Genomic DNA, 24173 nt, shown 5'->3' with positions numbered 1-24173 from the left:
ACCTTTAAAATGCCTTATTCAACTATTTGACCCTTTTTATTTTATTTTTATTTTATTAGGTAAGTTCTCTTTTATAAAAAAGTCTTAAATCATTTTGCAATAATGGATAAGTATTTGTATAAATAATAGTGTGGAGACTGAAGTGATAATATACATACATATTATATTGGCATTCATTTTGTTTGCGGAAGCAAAAAGATACACAAGCATCCTTTATTAAAAACGTTTAATGTATAAAACTTTTAACATAAAACAGGAATAAATAAGCTTGTTATTTTTAAATTACGTCTACAAACATTCTATGAAAAGCGGGTAGCAATCTGATAAATTATTATCGAGCGTTCCTCTCGCGATGGGCGCTTCGTTATTCCTTAGTTTTATTTTTGTGCTGTTATTCAGTATGATATCGGAAAATGTGTCTAACGTTATGCTGTTGTGAATGTACGACTTGGCTGGGGCTGGTAATTGCTTGGCATGGCCGCTAATGAAGCCGAGTTCGCGACAAACTTCCTCGAGTTCAGATTTTGTATGCTCTTCTGTTGTGTAGCATTTGGAGTACCACACGCCATACGAGCGGATGATTACTTCACCGATACCGGGCCTGAAATAAAATATAAATATAAATTGATGCATTTTAAATTGTAATAAGATATCCAAAGGAACATTTGGCGTATGTTTATCATTACAATATGCGGTTCATCAATTGCTTTTATTGCAAGAAAATTTACAAGTAACACTAATTTAATAGCATAACTAAGTTTTTTTCTGGGTATCTTGCCTGCCTTTCGACAAAAGCATTTGTAAGCATTCCAACTTGAATAAGGAATGCTTACACATTTAAATAGTAAATATCAACTGATATAATAAAATTAATATAAAAACATACCTAATAGATTAATGGAAAAGACGCAATTTTGTTACGATAAAAGTTGGTTCACTATCAAGCGGTATCCGGGAAGACTTAATACTACCTACTTGGATCTATTTTTTTGTATATTTCCGTAATATTCTTTATTATTCCAATGTTATATGTGCTATAAAAAAAATCTATCTATACTCACGATGTTCCCTGCGGAGAGCTAAGCCCAATGCATGCGTTCTCGTCTTCCCCATTAGGACAGTCTGGCACTCCATCGCACACCATGTCATTTGCTACACAGTATTCATCGCTTAGTGAGTCCTTGCTGCATCTGGTAATTGAATTATATAAATTAATAAGAGTTATGTCATAATATTTGTGTGGCATGTAGACTGCTAAGTTTATTTTTGGAAATATCTTCAATCCGTAGAAAGCTGCATTTACCTCAGTGTAATATTTCGCGCTACAGACAAGGTAAGATGGTAGTCTAAAAGAAGATTACTATTAACATCAACATACCGATATGCATGCTTTGAGAAGCATTTACAGAACATAGGGTCTTCATCACTCCTATCATGGCAGTGGAGTACACCATCACACAGCCTTGAAGGCATCACACGGCTGAGGTAATCGGAGCACGTGGTCTGGCCAGGCTCGTCTGTACCGTCTGAACAGTCATTACGACCGTCTCTGAAGAGTTCTTTGGGAACGCATTGTCCGTTGCGGCATTTTAGTTCGCCGGCTGGACATTCTGAAAGGGGGATTGTTAAACAAAATATCGATATAGATGTATGATAATCTATAGATACAAAAGAAGGTGGAAAGGTGTAACTTAGCAGTTGAACGGATTTTAAGTAAATAAATCCAAAACTATAAAATATTTGTAATCTGATACGCTTCGATAGTTTCGTAATACATTTTAAAGTTTATATATTTTACAATTTCAATTACTTTATTGAAAAGGAAGAAATTTGGAGCTTCACTATGAAGCTGTATTATTAGAAAATAAACAAAATTGTTTTTATAAAATACTCTAACGTTTACTTTTTACGAATTGACTAAGAACCATTGATATTTTTCTACGACCACTCAATTAGTATGTAGGCATTGTATAAATAATAACAGAGGATACAAGCAACTTATTTCATACGCAGTAAGATAATACAACAAGTAGATAAATATAAGTGAAATAACACATGTATTTTCTACGAAGTTATAATAAAGAGAAACAATCCCGCGATACGCACCACAGCCCCTGTGAAGAGGATCTTTGGAACAGATATCGTATTTCTTTTGACAACTTTCGTGAGACTCGTCACTACCATCTTCACAATGTTGGATGCCATCGCACACATAATGCATTTTGACACACCGACCTCGCTCGCAGCGCGTACCGCCACAGTCTTCTACTAAATCTTGGTCGTTGAAATCAATTAAGGGAGTATCTGTAAAATAAATGTTTATACATCGCTTTGTGTTTTATGTTACATAGGTCATTACGTGGATCTTGAAAAATGATTTCTTTTAAAACATTTCTTCTACCTATCTATTCTGTCTTTCCGCTTTGAAGCATAATTACGAAGACGGTAAACGAAATAAAGTATTTTTTTTTAAGTCTAATAAAACAAGTTCAGAATTTAAAGCGTTTATAATACTATAAACATTCTTTATCAATAACTGACTTTCATATCGTTTTTCATATTGCGAAGCAGACAGCCTGAATCATGAAAAACGACGCTATTGAATTGATAATATTTTCAAACATTATTAAGTTATACGGAGGAAAATATCATTATGCCGTATTCGGCAGTAGATATGATATCATTAAGACTGAATAATAATAAATAAAACATGAATGGATACAAAAAATCCTCATAGGAGAAATGTAATCAGACATTTAAAAATGATGATAATGACACAGAAGTGCATTAACAAATTCTTAACAAGAAACTAATAAATGCGTACCTTTATAGAACTTTATTTGATGTTTTAAATTTCCAATTTCAGTAGCAATTATGCGGTTACCCACATTACATTCGCCTCTGGACGTCACAAAAGTTGCCGCAGGGTACCAGCCCTGTTTACTATGGCAACTAATTATTCCCGCCCATTTTGTTTCAACGGTAAACCCGATCTAAAAAAGTTTCGTTAATTTAAACTTCCCTTTACATTATAGTACCAGGCATCAGTGGCGAATTTACACATTTGCCGCGAGCATGCTATTCTAATCTTGATCATAATTATTAATTAACGTCACAATTATAAATGGTGAAGAATAGGCAGAAAATATCAGACTAAAAAGGTAGAGTAACTAGTAAGTAAGTATATCACACTGAAATCATTTCATTTATTTATTTTATCACCATAGATGGAAAATAATTCTGACTTAAAAAGTCAGAAATATTTGATATCAGAAAGATTTGGATGCGGTATTGGCTTTAATATTATAATCAAGTTATAATGGGGAACCCGCCACTGATAATCAGGTACAATAAATTTCATACCGGACAAACGTCTACAGTGGACTGCCTCACAAAGCACACATTATCTACGCTACACGCTTCCTTTGATTCCTTAAGTAATACGCTCACTGTATTATTACCACCGTCTTGACCGACAGCGACGCAAACTGTTTTCATTTGATCATGTATGTACCTGGAAGTTAATTCATTGTGAGCTATATAATCTATTGGAAGTTTCCAGAATATAATATATCAAATTGACACAATCTTACGTAGTTGGTAGAATCATTGGCTTCACCATAGCTGAATACTCAAGTGGCTCTTGTAAATGTAAAAGTACTACTTTGCTGCTATATAATTCTTTAATTCCATCTACTCTGCGTACTTGTTCATAAAAACTTTTCGTTGAGTGTAATGTTTTGTGTGCTCCCAAAATTACCGTTATGTATTGACGCTTCTGTCTGAAAAATCAAATATTAAATACAACCAAAAATTTAATTTTTTTTACAACTAGCAGGTTTATGGTAGGTACTTACAAACTTAAATCCAAACATTCGTTACTGAATAAACTCCAAGAAATATCGATAAGTACACCTGTACATTTGTAATGTCCATCTATATATAATTTGGCAACCCAAGGCCACTGTTGATTAAATGACTCTTCGGCTTCGCGACCGAATAAAAGTTCTTGGGACATCGCAAAATTTGTGAATAGCGATTGGTCGCAAGCAATATACAATGCGGTACATGTTTTTGTCACATTTGGGACACAATGTTCCTTTAAAAACTGTGGTTCTTTTATCACAACACTTCGCGATGATTCGTCCTCGAGATCTATATTTTTATAGATAAATAACACTGGTTCTTTATCCGACTTATATCTTTTCCGTCTTTTGCTATCTAAAGTTAATTCGACGAGATTATTCTCCTTCAGGTTAATGTATTTTATTTTAAACTTGTTGACAGCGCTGTAATTGTACAATGATTATAAGATAACGAATAAAAGGAGCTAGCCACAAAAATTATGTATTCATTACCTAAATCCTAAATATCTACAAATACTAGTAGCTTCTTCTTCTTGATCATGTAAAGACATAGTATCCTCACAAGAAACGTGCCAATCGTTGTTTATTTTTCTAGTTACATAGCCTTCAAATCGGATTTTAGGTCTACCATCCATATCAAATGTAATCTCATTACCATTTGTCAGGGCAACTGAAATATAATAATAATAGAAAATTAACATCTTTATTTGAAACATACCAGTTTTGACTTAAATGTTTTACTTACTACAGTCAAGCTCGTCTTCACCCAAAGGGCATTGCGGTTTACCATCACATACGTATTTATTTGGGACGCAAATTTGACTTCGTTTACAGAGAAATTCTCCGTCTTCACAACCAACTGCAATAAGAGAAATACACAAAACAATGAGATAGATATTACGAATAGTACTTTCGTTAATTCATTTTTTTTATATTAGATACTTGCAGCAATCGATTTCATCTTGACCATCCGCACAATTGAAGTTCCCGTCACAGAGTAATTGGTTTTCGAATGTAGATAAATAATCTGTACATGTGCAGTCTAGTTCATCTGTACCATCTTCACAGTCAGCTTTGTGATCACATCGGTATTTGTATAAAATGCTCTGATCGATTCTTGAAAAAAAATACAACAATTTGAAACAAAATTGTTTATCTTTCTTGAAAAGCACATCGTGGTCTCATAATATTATTATAGACATACAATATACATACCTACGACATTGATAGAATAATGGAGTTTTATGTTTTTTTCTTACACTTGCTGGTTTGATCTCATGCTCACTAGAATTTTTTGGTACTTGAAGTATCACTTCATTTATAGAATCATTATTTCCTTCAATAAAATTATGTTGTGTGCTAGGAAATTCGGTTGTAGTATTATGGATTTCATTTATGAAATTAATAGTAGTTGTTAAATATTCAGCTCCTGTTGTTGTTTCTGGCCAATTCTCATTAGAAGAGTTTGTGTCGTTTTTTCCAATATTTAGCAAATGTGACGTGTCATTATTATTCAGTATAATTGTAGTTGTGGAATTTTCCGCTAACATACTATCAGGTGTAGTGATTATTGGATAATTTGTTTGAGTATTAGATATAGGCGTAACTATTTCTACTTCTTCAGTTGTAGTAATTGGATGAGCAGTGGTCATATTATTTGAATATGTTATTGCTTCTACGTGGTGAGTATTATTTATTGGTTTATTTATCAATGATTCGATTTTGTTTATATCATGTGGTAAAATTGTAGATTCAGTCATTATTAATTTAATAGGATCTGCTGTTACTTGTTCACTGAAATTCTCTACATCTCCGACTTCCGTTTCATCGGTAGATCCAGAAGTATCAACTGTTGGAATATATTGTATATTTTCACTGGTTTCTTGAGTGTCGTTATCTATTTTTTCAGTATCTGTTTTATTGAATGGAGTAGTTGTATTTATATGTATATTTGAAGTATTGTTGAAGGAAAGATGATTTAAATCTGTGGCATTTACAAGTATATTTGTAGTTGTTTCCATTGAAGTGGGAATTTCCGTTGTAATTGTTTTATTTATATTTTCGGATGGCGTACTCGATTTGATGTCTTCGTCAATACCACTTTCTGTATTTGTTGTAACATTGGCGTCTCTACCTAATATATTAGTAAGAATATTTTGTTCAAACTTTTTCAATGTTTGCTCTTCACAGTTGATTTCATCTTCTCCATCCAAACAATCTATAATCTTATCACACATTCGCTTTTTCGGAAGACATCTTGAAATTCCAGATTCACACCGGAATCCAGGGCACTCTTGCTTTGGTTGAATCATTGGTAACGTTTTTAAAGCTGTAAAATATAGATCAATATAATTAACATATAAATAGATTTATTAATAAAATCATATTCTTTCGTTTCCGATATCACCATCAGATCAAATCAAAGCATTTAAAACTGGAGTAAAATTTACTTGTCACAAATTAATAATATTACAACTTCTCAAAAAATACTCACACATGAAGTATTTAATCCATGGGACGAAGAGACTCACTCTCGTATAAACACCAGGTTCGCCTTTACGTGCACAGCCATAACCGTGACTTACAATTCCTGCTACGTACCATTGTTGAGCATTGGATGGATTTCTGCATAACAACGGTCCTCCACTGTCACCCTAAATTCGTTATTTTCGATATTATATTAAACAATCTAGTTGACATTGATATAGTATGTAGTAGGTATTGATACTAGTAAAATAAGTAATCGACCCATGTATAATTGGACCTCTCTATTTTTATTTTTCACTTAAACAAAGCACCATTTCTATCTACTAGGTACTAATTTCACTCACTTGACAGGTATCTCTTCCACCTTCTGCGAGCCCTGCGCATATTTCCCTTCCAGCTTGATCTTCTCGATGATTACATTGATCCCATATTGGGACTTCTACCTCTCGCATGTGATCAGCTGCAGAAATTGTATGTATTTTAGATCATCATGGACACTTTTTATAAATAAAATGTTGATAGATAGTACATACGATCAGGTCCGTGTGGAACAGTTGAACCCCAGCCAACAGCTGTACAAATAGTACCCACAGGTGGACCCCACTTCCAGTCCTCTCCGGCCACTTCTGGTCCAGGTAAACAAATAGGACGAACCCAACGGCTAAACTGAATAACAGGTTTTACTCTGAGTAGAGAGAGGTCATTCTTCATATCTTCCTGGTCGTAGTTTTGATTCATAATAACATGAGTAACTCGATGGATTTGCTCTTGAGGCGAAAAAGAGAAACGGCGCAACATCCCCACCTGAACTTCATAGTAATGCTCCCAGAACCTTAAACAATGGAAAAAATTTAATTTCTCTTATATTAAAAAGGCTTACGGCTGGTTTCAAAGATCCTGGGTGTGTTCTGTTTAGCTTATCTCTCAGTAAAAATTTCAATTGCAATAATTATGTCAAAAAGTGTTTAATATAATATGTTGAGTGGTGTATGTGGTGTTTATCTATCTAAAATTGTACACTTAGCTTTAAGATTTATTTTATGTATGTATATATGTATAATGTATATATGTATATATAAATTTGTGTAACAATTTCTGGTAAATCCATACTAATATCATAAATGTGAAAGTAACTCTGTCTGTCTGTCTGTTACTAAATCACGCCGAAACTACTGAACCAATTTTCATAAAATTTGTTATGGAGATATTTTGATACCCGAGAAAGGACATAGGCTACTTTTTATCCCGGGAAAATGACGCAATCCCGGAAATCCCACGGGAACGGGAACTATGCGGGTTTTTCTATGACTGCGCGGGCGAAGCCGCGGGCGAAGCCGCGGGCGGAAATCTAGTCTTAAATATGTTAAACTTACTTATGAATGCAATGAGCAGCTGACATGACCCAATTTTGGCTTAGAATAACACCACCACAGTGGAACATTCCATTTCGATATAAAGCCACCACCCAGGGCCACGCAGCTGGTTGGCTAGGTTTGCCCCCTACAACTCTACTTTCCATTCTTTTTATTCTATCTTTGTCATCGTCGTTACTATTATTGTCATCGTCGTTACTATTAACCTTTTCAAATGCAGTAGACATTGACGATGCATCTCTTTTACGACGGTACAGTGGAGTATCATAAAATGAAAAGGGATAAGGTTCACTATTTAGTAGAAATCGTTTGTTACGTCCAAATAATTGATTTTCTATATCGGCTTTCTGAAAACAGAAATACAGATCTATGTTATAATCTAACACGAAAATAATTTTACAACACAAACATTATTTTTCTATTCGAACCAGTAGTTCTAGTTCCTGAGATTTATATCTAATAATAATAGTAAAGATTATAAACAAGTCGAACGGAGGCGTTTTACTCTTTTATATTTTCATTTTAGTTCTAAAAATGAAAGAACATTTCCTTCATTTTAAGACGTTATTTTTCTTCAATAAAATTTGAAGTCTATTTCAAGGAAATATTATTGTTGCGATAACCTAAAATTATATTCACTAAGCTTTGGGATTTTCTTCTATTATAGGGAGATTGTTAACGGTTTTCTAAAATTATTTAAGTTGATCTGATGGAGTAAGAAACATTGTCAGCCACCAATGAAGGCTTAATTAGAAGACTTAATTATCGTGAAATAATCTTGCATTATTTTAGGAATACAAATGAAAATACAATAAGCTCATATTCGGTTGTTGATACTTCCAGTTTTATTAATATTATATTTTAAGATAGAGGAAAACTTACTTCTCTCAAAAGTTGGGATGTGGTTAATATTCTCGTGCCACACAATAAGTATGGACAGGATACATACACTGCAGAAGAATTAAGACATGTAGTACTGGTATTTATTAAACCACCGGGTGCTGTGTTGATGTAGTTTATTTTGAGCAATGGATCTATATGGAGAAATTGAATGTGTGGAGGCCTGAAATACACACATACTTATAAATATAATTAAGTAAAAATAATTAATTTGATCTTTAAAAAAATCAAGAATGCTGTTCGGCACACTGCTATCGCTATGAAAAGGATTATAAAAAATACTTTTAATAAAAATAGTAGTATATCTATTTGAAATACGTTTATTACCTATAAATCATGGATATCAAACAGAACTAATAGAAATATGTAAAGTTAATAAATAGTTCACCTGACAATAAGTCCAGTCTCACGTCGGCACGCATCATGTGCCCACATGTATGGATTGTTGCACACCGCATACCAGGTCCCTTTGAAATTCCTATGCAAAAACCCCTCAGTGTTCGAAATTGCGAACAGCTACAACAAAGTTGGAATTGAGAAACTTTTCAATGATATACAGCGCATAATAAAGTGATAATAAATATGCAGACGCTTACAGGTTTCTTATGAAGGCTTGGTGATAACATGCTGCAGTCGATTTCATCTTTGTTATTGGGGCAATCGTTAATGTTATTGCAGCGTTGTTCTTTTGTGAAACATATATTATCCGAAATGGAATCCGGGTCACCACAACTGAAAGTTTCTCCAGTGCAACCTATAAATAGATCAAAGAAATATCCATTTAAATCTTAAATTTTTATAAAGTGGGAAAATTTTCGAGCGTAACTCTCGTATCATATTCGATTACTTTATTTCAACATTTTTACACGTAGCACCTTCTTCCTATAATTTTTTGTCTGCATAAATAAATTATCATTATTAGCAGCAGAACAAAATGCAGACCTCAAGCATAGGATTCGATGAGTCGAATACTATTGCAATAATTTTCTAATTACAAAAAAAAACGTATTCCAATAATAACATGATTTTTGAAAACATTTCGTTTCGTGAAAGAAGCTATTAAAACCACTACTTATATAGCTATTTAAAAAAACAAATATTACCAAAACATCCCATTTCGTCTTCCCCAAAAGGACAATCGAAGTATCCATCGCACACTCTGGACTTATCAACGCGGGACTTGCAAGTGCAGTGAGATTCATCGCTGACGTCATCACAATCTACATTTCCATCACACCATGAGCTTTCACTTATACACGCATTTCCATTATCGCAAGACACTTTACCCGCAGGGCATTCTTCTACGCGTACTAGGTCATTTGAATCTGCATCTTTTGATAAAACCTCTCTGAAAATATAAAAGTTCGTTAGTCATTACGAAAATAGGAAATGCTATAAGTTTGAAATTCATACATATGTTTTTTGTTCTCTTAAGTAGCGTTTTTTTATAACAGTTGCCACTTACTTTGCTCTCATCTTCATCGCAATTTGAATATCCTGTGGATGTGCAATTTTATCTGAGTGATCATGATGGCTTTGTAAATACGGAGGTAAAAAAGTCATCGGCATTCGTCTGAAAGGTTTATAGGATATGATAAGGGATATGATATGATGTACGTAGTTGAAATCTAATACCTAAGTTAATTGAATCATTGTTTCAGTTTTAATTGTATAAAAAAAATTACTAAAGCAAATACCCATTAGATACGAAGTTTAAATGATTATATATTAAGTCTGTAACAAACCAATAAACTATTTAAAAGTAAACTATATCTACCTGGGATGGATTGGTGAATTCGGGTCATAATCCATTCTCTCATAACCTGAAAACATATTCAAGTATTTGAAATTGAAATAAAAAAAAAATGTTAGAAGTATTAATAAAATCATACCATATAAATTACTGCTGTCTTTCAAAAGGCGAGCTAACAGGCACGTGCTCGCTAGTCCTGGCGTGGACGGATCGATAGGATATGGTATATCTACTGGATTTCTTTTAAATAGTGCAAATGGTTCAGAGTTATGCACATCTGTACCTAGTTCCCGTTTTGATAAATCACCATTTCCAGAATGTTCATCATTTGTTCTATCTTTTTTTACAAGAGTCTTTGGTTTTAATATATTCACATTATCAGTCCTTTTTGTTTTAAATTCATGGTCAGATATTTTGCCTTCTGATAGTAATTTTATTTGATTAATCATTTCTTTACAAGCTTCTTTATGCTCATTTCCATTACATAGAATGTTATGTTCCGTTAATAATTTTCTAGCTTTTTGAAACTTATTATCTCTAAATTTTACATTTTTACCTGAGTTGTTTTTGTTTAAAGTTGAAATTTCTCTTTTACTTCTAACAGGATAGTTCCCTATGTTTTCAAGTTGATAATGTGCCTTGATATTTTTAGATGAAAAGGCGTCATTGGGTGGTTCTTTCTGTTTTGAAATAAATACGGTTTCCGTTCTATAAACATTTTCTACTGCAATAGAAAATTATGAACTAGGTAAATTTTCAAAATTAATGAAATATATAAAACTTTGCGTGCTCATGAGAAAATATAAAAAGATAAAACTGCATCTTATTTTATTATAAATTATGAATAAAAAAAATAATAAAAAACTTACCGTCAACTTCTATATATTTTAAAATTAATGCAGATACCACTACGACAAAAATACCCAACAATAAAACAATAACAATTCTCTGAAAAGTTTGAAATAGACACCTTTGATCATAGGATTGTCCTGAAAGGAACATAAATTTTATGAATTTAAAAAGTATAAATATAGATAGGTAGGTACACAATATTAATTAATTATTAGTTATTTAATTCTATGAGGGCCAATATAAATTTTTTAACCTTCCATTGCAAGGAACTTTTATATTTTGTTGTTCAATTCAAATTTTACTGTTTTTAAAACAACTTCTTATGAACTTATTTTTATGAAATATAATTGTGTATTAATTTATATGAACCCATAAGCAAGAACCAATAACTTCGATGAAATGCAAATTATACAAAATAACTTAAAGCATAAAATTATTCAAAGTTTGATTTTACCATTTTCATTTGTTTCAGCTAAGCCCATGGGAAGACCAGGGTTTGATTTTCCTTCTTTTTTATTGGGCATGTTTACCTAAAAATAAAATCAATGTTTATCCTCAAAAAAATACAAGTTCAATAGAACCCGTTTTAAAGTGAAAGCGTGAGACATAGCTAGTAGATACGTTGTAGTAGTAGTAAATAATATACATACTTCTAAAGGATCTGTGGAGTAAATGCAAATGAAGTAAATATCCAAACTAAACTATACCCTCAGTATAACCCCAATAGTATTCATGAACTTGTATAATATATGTAAATACTGGTCTGCTTTTAATGGAGTTTGTGGTAAGTATTGTTTGTTAGTCGGGTCTTGTGAATGGTCCAGCTACCAGAGTCTAAACTATCATGAGTGTGTACCTTCTAGTTAATATATTAGAAGTATGCAAAATACTCTAGTTAAAGTTTATAGGATATTACGTTCTATAGATATGATTTATAATTGTTCTTAACGTGAGGATCTTATAAACGATAAGTCAAAATAGATTTTGACGAAAAACTGTATAAAATACATACATAATCTCAATGTAGGTATATCCTATACAAATACCACAGTTAATATATTATATTTGTCACAATAGTACTTATGTAAGTCTCGTGGAAAAGGACAAAAATACATCCTCTTTCATAGGATCAAGAAGATCCCCTTTCCATTTAATTTTACATCATACAATAGTACTAGAAACCCTTTACTATTCCTGTACCCTGTATAACGGTTATCTAAAATTATTATAACAAAATACTACTTCAAATGAATAGTCATCTTGAATTCAAATAGTAAACAAAACGAAGTAAATGCACAAATATATCTTCAATAATCTCCAAAAAAAGTCTATTCGCTCATACTGATAAATATAATCGACGTAATATATCTACAATTGTTATTGCAGTATGGTAAGATGAAACAATATCGTTTATTACGTAGTTGTTATAATGAAGCGACCCCCGTGGTTAGGGGTTATGCTGAAGATATTTTATCATAGCTTGATTTAGGGCATTATTGTGCTATGCACGTTGTGTCGCTTTTAGGAAGACGTGGAACGTAGGTTTTGTTAAATATTTAAGTATGTCTAGATAATGTAAAATTATTCTAGCTTTTTAGTATATGCAAATGTATATGCTGTGTAAAATAAAATAATAATAAATCACACATTATAAATTTATAAAGAATAGAAAAAATTCGATCACGAGGCGGGACTTGAACCCGCATCCTTCGCGCCATTCCGGGGCGGATGCCTAACCAACTCAGCCACTCGTGACCCGCCTGAGCAATCGAATTTATTCTATCCTTTCAGTTTTATGTGTCTTAAGGGACACACCGCGCGCCATCTATTGAGATGATTTAACAACCATTTCAACCAATATGAAGCACTTTTCAGTGAATACAATATTGTAACGATGGAACACGACCTTTTCTTGAATTTATATTTTTTTGGTTTTTATGGCATTCAAATGCTTTATAAATATAAATTTATAAAGAATAGAAAAAATTCGATCACGAGGCGGGACTTGAACCCGCATCCTTCGCGCCATTCCGGGGCGGATGCCTAACCAACTCAGCCACTCGTGACCCGCCTGAGCAATCGAATTTATTCTATCCTTTCAGTTTTATGTGTCTTAAGGGACACACCGCGCGCCATCTATTGAGATGATTTAACAACCATTTCAACCAATATGAAGCACTTTTCAGTGAATACAATATTGTAACGATGGAACACGACCTTTTCTTGAATTTATATTTTTTTGGTTTTTATGGCATTCAAATGCTTTATAAATATAAATTTATAAAGAATAGAAAAAATTCGATCACGAGGCGGGACTTGAACCCGCATCCTTCGCGCCATTCCGTTGTTGTGTTTCCGTTGTTGTGGTTGAAATGGTTGTTAAATCATCTCAATAGATGGCGCGCGGTGTGTCCCTTAAGACACATAAAACTGAAAGGATAGAATAAATTCGATTGCTCAGGCGGGTCACGAGTGGCTGAGTTGGTTAGGCATCCGCCCCGGAATGGCGCGAAGGATGCGGGTTCAAGTCCCGCCTCGTGATCGAATTTTTTCTATTCTTTATAAATTTATATTTATAAAGCATTTGAATGCCATAAAAACCAAAAAAATATAAATTCAAGAAAAGGTCGTGTTCCATCGTTACAATATTGTATTCACTGAAAAGTGCTTCATATTGGTTGAAATGGTTGTTAAATCATCTCAATAGATGGCGCGCGGTGTGTCCCTTAAGACACATAAAACTGAAAGGATAGAATAAATTCGATTGCTCAGGCGGGTCACGAGTGGCTGAGTTGGTTAGGCATCCGCCCCGGAATGGCGCGAAGGATGCGGGTTCAAGTCCCGCCTCGTGATCGAATTTTTTCTATTCTTTATAAATTTATATTTATAAAGCATTTGAATGCCATAAAAACCAAAAAAATATAAATTCAAGAAAAGGTCGTGTTCCATCGTTACAATATTGTATTCACTGAAAAGTGCTTCATATTGGTTGAAATGGTTGTTAAATCATCTCAATAGATGGCGCGCGGTGTGTCCCTTAAGACACATAAAACTGAAAGGATAGAATAAATTCGATTGCTCAGGCGGGTCACGAGTGGCTGAGTTGGTTAGGCATCCGCCCCGGAATGGCGCGAAGGATGCGGGTTCAAGTCCCGCCTCGTGATCGAATTTTTTCTATTCTTTATAAATTTATATTTATAAAGCATTTGAATGCCATAAAAACCAAAAAAATATAAATTCAAGAAAAGGTCGTGTTCCATCGTTACAATATTGTATTCACTGAAAAGTGCTTCATATTGGTTGAAATGGTTGTTAAATCATCTCAATAGATGGCGCGCGGTGTGTCCCTTAAGACACATAAAACTGAAAGGATAGAATAAATTCGATTGCTCAGGCGGGTCACGAGTGGCTGAGTTGGTTAGGCATCCGCCCCGGAATGGCGCGAAGGATGCGGGTTCAAGTCCCGCCTCGTGATCGAATTTTTTCTATTCTTTATAAATTTATATTTATAAAGCATTTGAATGCCATAAAAACCAAAAAAATATAAATTCAAATCACACATTGATATAAATATACGTAACTAGACGAACATTTTAAAATATATGCTGAATTAAATAAATTACTTATATAAAATAGAAAAATGTTGATGATGCTTTTTAATTAAGTCATAAAATATTTGTTTTTGCAGTAATCCTTACTATCAGTTATATTCTAGGAGGTAGCAACGTTGACAAGTGAGCATTTTAGTATAGTTGGTTCTTTGATATGCTGTTCCTCTTGCTATTTCGGTTAGAGTCCGGGCTGTCTGGCTGGCCGCAGTGGTTGCGTTTATTAGTGCGCATCTTATCTGCACAGGAAAATATCCTTAATTTAAAGTCATTTTTTAATGCGTAATTTTTAATCGTTTGCCTTTAGATAGATCCATTAGACATACATTTTTTATTGCAAGACGTTTTGTTCGTTGTTAAATAGGTGCCAGACGCAATTTTTATTTCAAAATAATTAAAATATCATCGAAATAAGTGAAATTCCATCAACATGAGTCCCAGTGAAGGATAAGTAATCACTGTGTTACTTATACTATATATAATATTCATTTTACTATTTACCGTTTTTTTGCAACAATCTACCATATCGCCTCCTTTTTCCCAACGAACCTCAAATAGGACGTTAATGTAAACTTGATAAAAACAAATATCATCAAGAAATTAAAGACTTTTTAACGGATTTTAAACGCGATTTATTCATTGTATTATTTTCTCAAGTCATTAATTTCAAAATGTATAATACTCGCGTAAAATCAAACACTAGAAAATACAAATATCATCAAATTCATATTTATACCCAAAAGTGTAATAAATATGAAACCATCTATTAAAAATATTAGTTTACTAATTCGACGCCCCCGGGGAATAAAATGGTTATGCGCTATTACCACTTTTTTAATGTTTTTGCATTTTCGGCATCTATGGTGTCGATATACACCTACTGATTTTTTTTAGATTTTTTGACAGAAAATTCATAAAGTTATAACAATTTTTATTTTATTCTACGGAAATCATGTAACAAATTCTTCCCGTAAAAACATCGTAGTCGTTCATTATGGAACGAACGCAGGTCGCGAGAAATCTGTAAGGCATTATACGATTTTATTCACGTAAATAAATTGATAATTCTTTTCAATAACATGCTTTACCTAAATTAGTTTGGTGAATCTTGAACGGTAAACGTATATTACTGCTTTATTATTGACATTATTATCAATACTATTTCACGTAAACATCTATTACAATATTCTTAATAAATTTGAAAACATGTAGTAATGTAATACTATTTTTTTCTCCTTCTATTAATATAGTATTTGGTTATTATTGTCTTTTTCGCTCGAATTTCGACAAGTTTTTACAAGTTACTATGCGCGGACGGTGATCATGCACAATAATCAATCATTACGTAATTTGAAGTCGTTGGGATGTGACGGTATTCTATTGTTTACAAACAAATAAACATAATTAGTATTCTGTGATAATTATAATAATATATAAATTTAACCATGGAATATCGGCATAAAGGATTACGAGCTAGAAGAATTCTTAAAATGGTTGAGGGAGGGGAAAGTGGTGAGTATTTTTTTATTTATTACGTAAATAGTATATTATTGAAATAAAAATTTAAAGGGAGGAAATTCGTATACTGACCTGCTTATTTTTTTTTAGTTAAATGTTGGGTATTTCCTTCGGTATTATGCGTTAGTCTAGTGTTTAGTGACCCTCACTGCTAAGCCGGAGGTTGTGGGTTCGATTCCCACCAAGGACAAATCTTTGAGTGATGAGCATGATTATTTGCTCTGTGTCCGGGGATCTGGTTGCCATAATAGGTACCTACCTAAAAGCTATTCTTAGTATGGGATTAGATGGCCGTGTGTGATTTATCTGAATATTATTACTTCTTCTTTCTGCTACTACTTACTTTCAATAATTATTTCATTACAGGGTCTGAAGATAATAATGATGTTGAAATGCCTGATATTCTTCCATGTGACGGCATAGCAACAAAAGTTTTAATTGGTACGTAAATACCTGTTCAATCTGTAAAATGTTGTATTTTTTTATATTAATTTAAGTATAATAATAATATCTGTTAATATTTTAGATGTACCGACTACATCTAACGGGGAACAAGGTGACAATGTACAGGAACCATCTTTAGATATATGTGAACTACAAACAGTAAACCTAACTCGTGAAAATTCTACTGAAAATGAAATGCTTTCTAGTTCAGGTGCAGATTATATTGACATTATTAATCATCAGCTTATAAGAACACCAACATCAGTATCAAACCTTTCTTTTATATTGGACAATGTTGATTTTGTTGCTTCGCCAGATGGGTATATTATTCATGCCAGTAAAAGTAAATCGAATACACCGACTCTGTTTGATTGCACAATACAGGAAGATAATACTATTTTAGACTCAGATGATAGAAACCTCGATGAAACATTAGTTCCTATTGAGAATAATAAAGGTTCTGTACATAGCATAATCGACGTAAAACATGTCAATATTGATAAGACTTTAACGCCTAAAAATAGATCTAATTTAAGCCCCAACGAGATGGTTATAATTATAAATAGCGATAAAAGCCCAAGGCAACAAGGTATAGTGGACAATGAAGATTCTGTAACAATACAAGTATTAGGTACATCTGAATCAGAATCACTCACTACAATTTCTGTATCAGGGTCACTGCCAAGCAGCTCTATTGAACCAAAAATGTACCGTTTATACACAGATTGGTTCAAGGAACAGACAGGTTATAGTGATATTAAGATGGCTACCAAAAGTCAGTATGAGACTATATTTAATACAAAATTTAATTATTCTTTTTTTCATCCTAAGAAAGATTTATGTGGTACTTGTACGCTTTATGAACAAGCAGAAGGCGAACATAAGGAATCATTAAAAGATAATTACACAAAACATATACATAATAAAGAAAGAATTCGTGAAATCAAAAATTCGGAAAAGGAAAATCTTAACGCAAACTTCACTCTAGCAATTTTTGATTTAGAAAAGGTTTTAGGCGTACCTCAGTCAGAGGTAGGAATATTCCATTATAAACGGAAGTATCCAAGAAAGAAAGGATACTGTTATATGTGGCATTTGCAAATTGCTAAAAGAGGATCAATAGAGATAGGTAGCTGTCTTTATAATTTTATTGAAGAACAATATCATAAACAAATAAATAAAATTTCCTTTTATTCGGATGGTTGCGCAGGACAGAACAAAAATAGATTTGTGTTTGCCCTTTATCTGTTTGCTGCTAATAAGTTCAAACTGGAAATTGTTCATTGTTTCTTTGAATCTGGCCACAGCCAAAATGAAGGTGATTCTATGCATGCATGCGTAGAACGAGCAATGAAAAATAAACAAATTTATACACCTGATCAATTATATGGTATAGTTATGAATGCCAAACAAACTGGTGAAAAATACAAAGTCAAGGAAATGAGACAAGACAATTTTTATGACATAAAATCATTGATTACAGGACAAAATTGGCTAAATGATGCAAAAGGTAACAAAATATATTGGTCAAAGATCAAAGAAATAAAAGTTGCCCATACACATCCACAATCTGTTTACTTTAAATATGATTATGATGACGACTATATTGAAATGAATATAAGATCAACTACAACTAAAATGAGTAAAAACACTAGAAAACGAAAATCTGCCTCTACCGCAGCAACTTCTGATGATTCTATCGCTGATGACGTAACATTGCAGCCAGCTTATAACGGTCCAGTTCCAATTTCTAAAGCTCTACACGAAGACCTGTTGAGTATTTGTAGGATTAACGCCATACCTCTCCATTATCACAGTTTTTATAATTCGCTGATAAGCACAAATAATACTGAAGCCGTTTTAGATGATGACTGTGACAGTGAGAGCAATGAAACAGGCTGATTGATTTTTTAGAACTAAGACTGATGAAACAATTGTGATTTTCTTAAATAAAAATTATGTTTATTATACTTACTTCATTGTTTATTTTATTTAACTTTTTAGAATATGTAGGTACTGACTGAGTGTAGAAAAGCACCCACGAAGTACCAAGTACCTAGTGGTGTTACAATAATTTATAACCAAAATTCATGAACATTACTGCTTATTATGATGAACTCTCTAAACACATTTATACAAAAACAAAGTCGTTATATAGCTATACGAAAAAAGACACTGGTAGCTTTTACAAGAACAAAATTGTATTAGTTTATTACAATTACCATTCATTCATGAAAATACTGTAGAAAAACATCGTAATGTAGGGATATAGTTTTCATGATATTACAATATCACGAGAATAAAATCGTTATGTGCCGTTACTTAGGATAGACTTAAATAAAAAATCAGTATTATACATCTTTCGTAATAACTTTAAAAGTATACATTATATATTTTTTTATTATAGCTACTAATTAAGAAAAAAAAATACCGAAAAAAATGATGTATTGTATGTTAATATAGGACGATTAGTTTATGAGCTAAAACAGAATAACAGTTTTTTGCTCGTCCTGTAAAATTTACTTTTGTCTATTACGATTTTATTCCCCGGGGGCGTCGAATTATTCAATATAAGTATTAAAAAAGGATAATATAATATAAATAATAAAGTTATTACTTACCTTTTAAGCGGAATCATGTTGATGTAATTTCACTTATTTCGATGACATTTTAGTTATTTTGAAATAAAAATTGCGTATGGCACCTATTTTACAACGAAAAAAACGTCTTGCAATAAAAAAATTATATCTGATGGATCTATCTAAAGGCAAACGATTAAAAATTACGCGTTAAAAAATGACTTTAAATTAAGGATATTTTCCTGTGCAGATAAGATGCGCACTAATAAACGCAACCACTGCGGCCAGCCAGACAGCCCGGACTCTAACCGAAATAGCAAGAGAAACAGTATATCAAAAACCCAACTCTACTAAAATGACTTTTTTTTAAACGTTGCTAGCTCCCGTACTATTATATTCTTTTGATCTCAATAAAGAAAGTACCTACTACGAAATAAATAGGAATGCATCTAAATAAAGTTCCTGGATAACATAAATCTAAAATAGACAGTGATCGATAAACGATTTAATAACATAAACTTTAACTGCATTCAATTCTAAAAAAATATATTTTAAACAATATGTCGATGAAGCTTTTCACATAAATAAGTATAATTTTATATTCCATAATACAAAGTATCAAGGTACTTACAATAATAATTTATCGGTAAAATATCCACACAAATACACTAACCACTAAAAACACATTTTTAATTTACTTAAATAACCCTGTCAACACCATGGCTACACAACAACTAATATTATGCTAATACGTATTATGCAGGTAGATTAAAATTGCTTACACCGCCTTTATTTCGCTTATTTCATATTACAATTGTATTTAAATTGCTTAACACTCTTTGTTCTATTTAATTTCCACGTACACAATCTGTGCGATTTATTATATTGCTAGCTTACCGCCCGCGGCTTCACCCGCGTTTTCAAGGAAAAACCCGCATAGTTCCCGTTCCCGTGGGATTTCCGGGGTAAAACCTATCCTATGTGTTAATCCAAGTTATCTTCTATATGTGTGCTAAATTTCAATGTAATTAGTTCAGTAGTATTTGCGTGAAATATAAACAAACACACACACATCCTCACAAACTTTCGCATTTATAATATTATAATATAGTAGGATCTTTTGTTTACTTCTAGAGAAATATTTAATTTAGTAATTTATATAATGTCTGTTCCAATCGATAATGTAACGTATCGATAGCACACTGAGCCTGTTATAATTCCGAATTATTATATTATACAAGAAAGAATAAATCCATACTAATATTATAAATGCGAAAGTAACTCTGTCTGTCTGTCTGTCTGTTACTCAATCACTCCTTAACTACTGAACCAATTTGCATGAAATTTGGTATAGAGATATTTTGACACCCGAGAAAGGACATAGGATAGGTTTTATCCCGGAAATCCCACGGGAACGGGAACTATGCGGGGTTTTCTTTGACTGCGCGGGCGAAGCTGCGGGTGGAAAGCTAGTACAAATATATATTGTTTTCTTTTATAGTCTAAATGGACTCGATTAGACACATTGTGGTCAACCTATCTATAGGTAAAATATAGGTACTTAGTAAAATTTTGGAATAATTCGCCAACTCTATACTCATGTAACATTTTGCAGATGCAGCTTATTATCGATCGATTCCATCAATACGCAAATGATGAATCATGTCATTATGTGAATATGCAAAGGTTTTCTAAAGTAAACGCTTTCATCACCTAAAGGAACTCCATCATACCTCTATAAATAAGAATAAGAAAAAAAGGTTAACAGATAAAGTTTCCGTGGGTTGTCATATGACGCGGAAAAGAAAAATCACATGCAAAAGGGATAAATTTAAAATCAAACTAGGGGAGAGATCAAAGCTATGGTGTCGAATGCTAAATGATGATATTTCTGCTGACTGTTAAGCGATCGGATTATATTAAGATGTTCAGTTACTTGTGTCAATGGACTTTTTGTTTTTAAATAATGATTTGATCCTTGATTTGATCTGATCCTAATTGAGAGTTTGTATGTCAAAACAATTTGCTTCAGATACTGCTTCAATAAGTTTATAATTAATTAATAAAGTTAATTTGAAATGTTTTTATTATATATAGATATAAACAAAGATATAGAAAAGATCCAATGTAACGTAACTTTTTTATGAAAAGAAGACGCACAAAAAGCCAATAATATGTTTGTTTCGTTACATCATCAACCGAGCGGCCCAATGAGACCACCACACAATAGATTTTCTATTGTGTCTGTGATTCCGGGGGCTGAGGGATTTTGCACTTCTAGTAGTTATTTAGTGTTTAAAAGTCAATAATCTTGTAGCATAATGTTGCAAGCGGTTTATAAAATGTGATATTTAATTTCTATAACATTATATAGGGTAGGCGTGAATTTATGATGATAATGCTCTTATCAAGATAGGGAACCCTTTCAGCATATGAATCACATTTCTAAGAAGGCGCACCCTCACTAGCGCCCACTTTCATATTACACTTGCGTACTTACTGTAGTAAAAAAATAGTTTAAAAAAAATCATGTTTTTAGTATTAATTTATTTGATTTTTATGTGATTTATTTTTCTTTTATGTGTACACTATCTTCCCGAAATTACTGTAAACTTTCAATTCAATTCAATTTTTTCGAAGGGTGGCAATTTTGTTTGAGTACAATTCTGCCAATGATACGTTGGGAAGATAATATACACACTTGAGAAATTAACATTAATTTTACGACGTCAATTAAAACGCAGATTACTGTAAACTTTCTGCTACCAGTGCCAAACTGGTTGCTTGGAAGAAATTGCTGTTAAGCTATAAATCCGCCAATTGCTTCTTATATCCTGGTATTGTAAAATTAAAAATTTTGTGCAATAAAGAATATAACTAACTAAAAATCCCCACTGTGTTCCGTCGAGCCGCTTTAATAATGGGGCCAGGGGTATTGGTTCAATTCGTCCGCGACCATGACAAATTCATATCTAAAATAACAGTACCAATAGCCTTTAGCTTAGCTTTAGCCAATATGCTTTTCATAATTCACGTAATAAGGGCACTGACGCATGAACGCAGCTGAGTGTGAATGTATATTTAAGTTGATATGCTTTGCAGCCATGTAGAAAATGGTTTGATTTCTTCGAGCATAAAACGTAAGCAGGTCAAGGTATCATATTCACTCCTGGACTAACCTTGACCGATGGCACCTGTGGATTGTTAAGGAAAATAAAATTCAATCTAATACGAGAGATTCGTATTCAAGGAATACGGATTTGGTAAGTGGATAAGGCATTTCAATTGAACTTTTCTGCTTGGTTGTGTTTTTAATAGTTTAACCTTTATATTTCATGATTCCTTGAAACTTTGAAAGGGTTCTGTTATCACATCAAATCATGTGTATTTAAATCAAAATACTAACGCTACGCAGCTCAACTACCTACTAAGTAGAACTTTTTATTGGTTGAAAAAAAAAATACATTAATCGTCATTTATATTGGCGTGTTAGTTTTGGCTACTGATAAAAACTAAGGTGTTATAAAAAGAAGTTCATTTAATCGTTTGTATCTTTGGTACCTATGATATTTTGATCACATGTTTTTGTTAGACTCCTCTAGTTTACATATTATAGATTTGATTTGGTTTTTTCCTCCTTATGACCAATTGTATTTTTTCACGAATGATTTATTAATGGTGTTGTACGTTAATAATTTTCCTAAAATAATATTAATGATTTAAAAACGCAACTATAGTCAAGAACCCCGACTATGTCAAGAAGAAGAAATAACAAAACCTTACACTACAATAATATCATGTTTGCATGCTGAACACCAAATGTTCAGGAATAAATTAAAATAAATTTTAAAATATATTCAACAATTTACCCTTAAAACCTTTAAAATAAATTCAACAATCCATGTATAGTAGAGAAGATCAGTTTCAGCGTTCGTAAATGCCCTCGTTTTACTATTAAGCCTTTACTAACCTCAATTCGCAAGACAGTCCTGGAAGCAAACTCTCCAATCCCGCATTTGAAAGATTTACAAACTCCATAGTTGCGAATTGAACTTTTTTGTTTTCCTTATTCGTTTGGTTTTTACGAAGTTCATGTAGCTCCATAATGTATGTGATTTGTCTACGCTGTGATGATAATCATCAGACAAGAGGAATATTATAGACAGAGAAATATTATTATGAGACATTACATAGTTTCGTGCGAACTTAGCAACCAATCACTTTTCTTGAAGAAGGTTGTAAATTAGAAATTTTCTTCGAATTTGTAAATAATACACGCTGTTTCTATAGCTCAGATTTTGATCGTATCGAATTTATCTTTGAATTAACAAGACGAATTAACAATACTATATTTGAACATCTTATTCGAACTTTATGAGTCCAATTAATATATTTTAGCGAAGATAAATTTCACAGATTTTCCTCTGAATATAATTCGTTAGAACCATTTATTTTGATTATGATTATTTCAAAATAGACTCGAATATCTTCGTGTTCTATTTTATTTTTATTTACTTACCTTTGAACTTTGCTGAAATTATGAATAGTCAAATCAACTCTGTTATTAGGTTTGACTAGAGTTCAACCTTAATAATATTATGATAAAGATAAAATACTTTCACTCTTATTGTATTACTTGTACATAATACCTTGTGATGATGGAATCTTAAGAAATTTTGTATTTCAAAATCGTATTTTATTAAGTAATAGCCTAACAATTTTTTTTTTAATCTAATCAATTTGGTAAGTTTGCCAAAGAAGGAATTTCCATACCTTAAAAGGAAACATCATGG

General features: G+C 32.4%; 1 protein-coding gene across 2 annotated transcripts; it reads right to left on the bottom strand.

Annotated features, from left to right (window-relative positions):
• Nucleotides 1–209: 209 nt before the first annotated feature.
• Nucleotides 210–20107, bottom strand: LOC123692964 (serine protease nudel). 2 transcript variants are annotated; one of them, XM_045637814.1, is made up of 26 exons: nt 20012–20107; nt 11686–11761; nt 11249–11368; nt 10519–11103; nt 10404–10449; nt 10092–10199; nt 9730–9974; nt 9223–9380; nt 9015–9142; nt 8609–8789; nt 7727–8073; nt 6887–7185; nt 6698–6813; nt 6361–6520; nt 5082–6195; nt 4813–4982; nt 4612–4725; nt 4359–4536; nt 3858–4289; nt 3594–3782; nt 3364–3514; nt 2825–2993; nt 2107–2304; nt 1379–1610; nt 1062–1190; nt 210–601 (listed from the first exon to the last, which is right to left on the bottom strand). In XM_045637814.1, exons 2-26 carry the CDS (start codon nt 11753–11755, stop codon nt 289–291), a joined length of 5952 nt encoding a protein of 1983 aa, XP_045493770.1. In that variant the 5' UTR covers nt 11756–11761; nt 20012–20107; the 3' UTR covers nt 210–288. The 2 variants fall into 2 exon arrangements, with proteins under 2 accessions (XP_045493770.1, XP_045493771.1); XM_045637815.1 differs by having other exon boundaries at nt 10663–11103.
• Between the last annotated feature and the right edge of the window lie 4066 nt (nt 20108–24173).

Source organism: Colias croceus, chromosome 7 (assembly GCF_905220415.1).
Source record: "Colias croceus chromosome 7, ilColCroc2.1".
Taxonomy (NCBI): domain Eukaryota; kingdom Metazoa; phylum Arthropoda; class Insecta; order Lepidoptera; family Pieridae; genus Colias; species Colias croceus.
The sequence above is the reverse complement of the archived record's forward strand: the minus strand, read 5'-3'. Positions and strand labels throughout refer to the sequence as shown.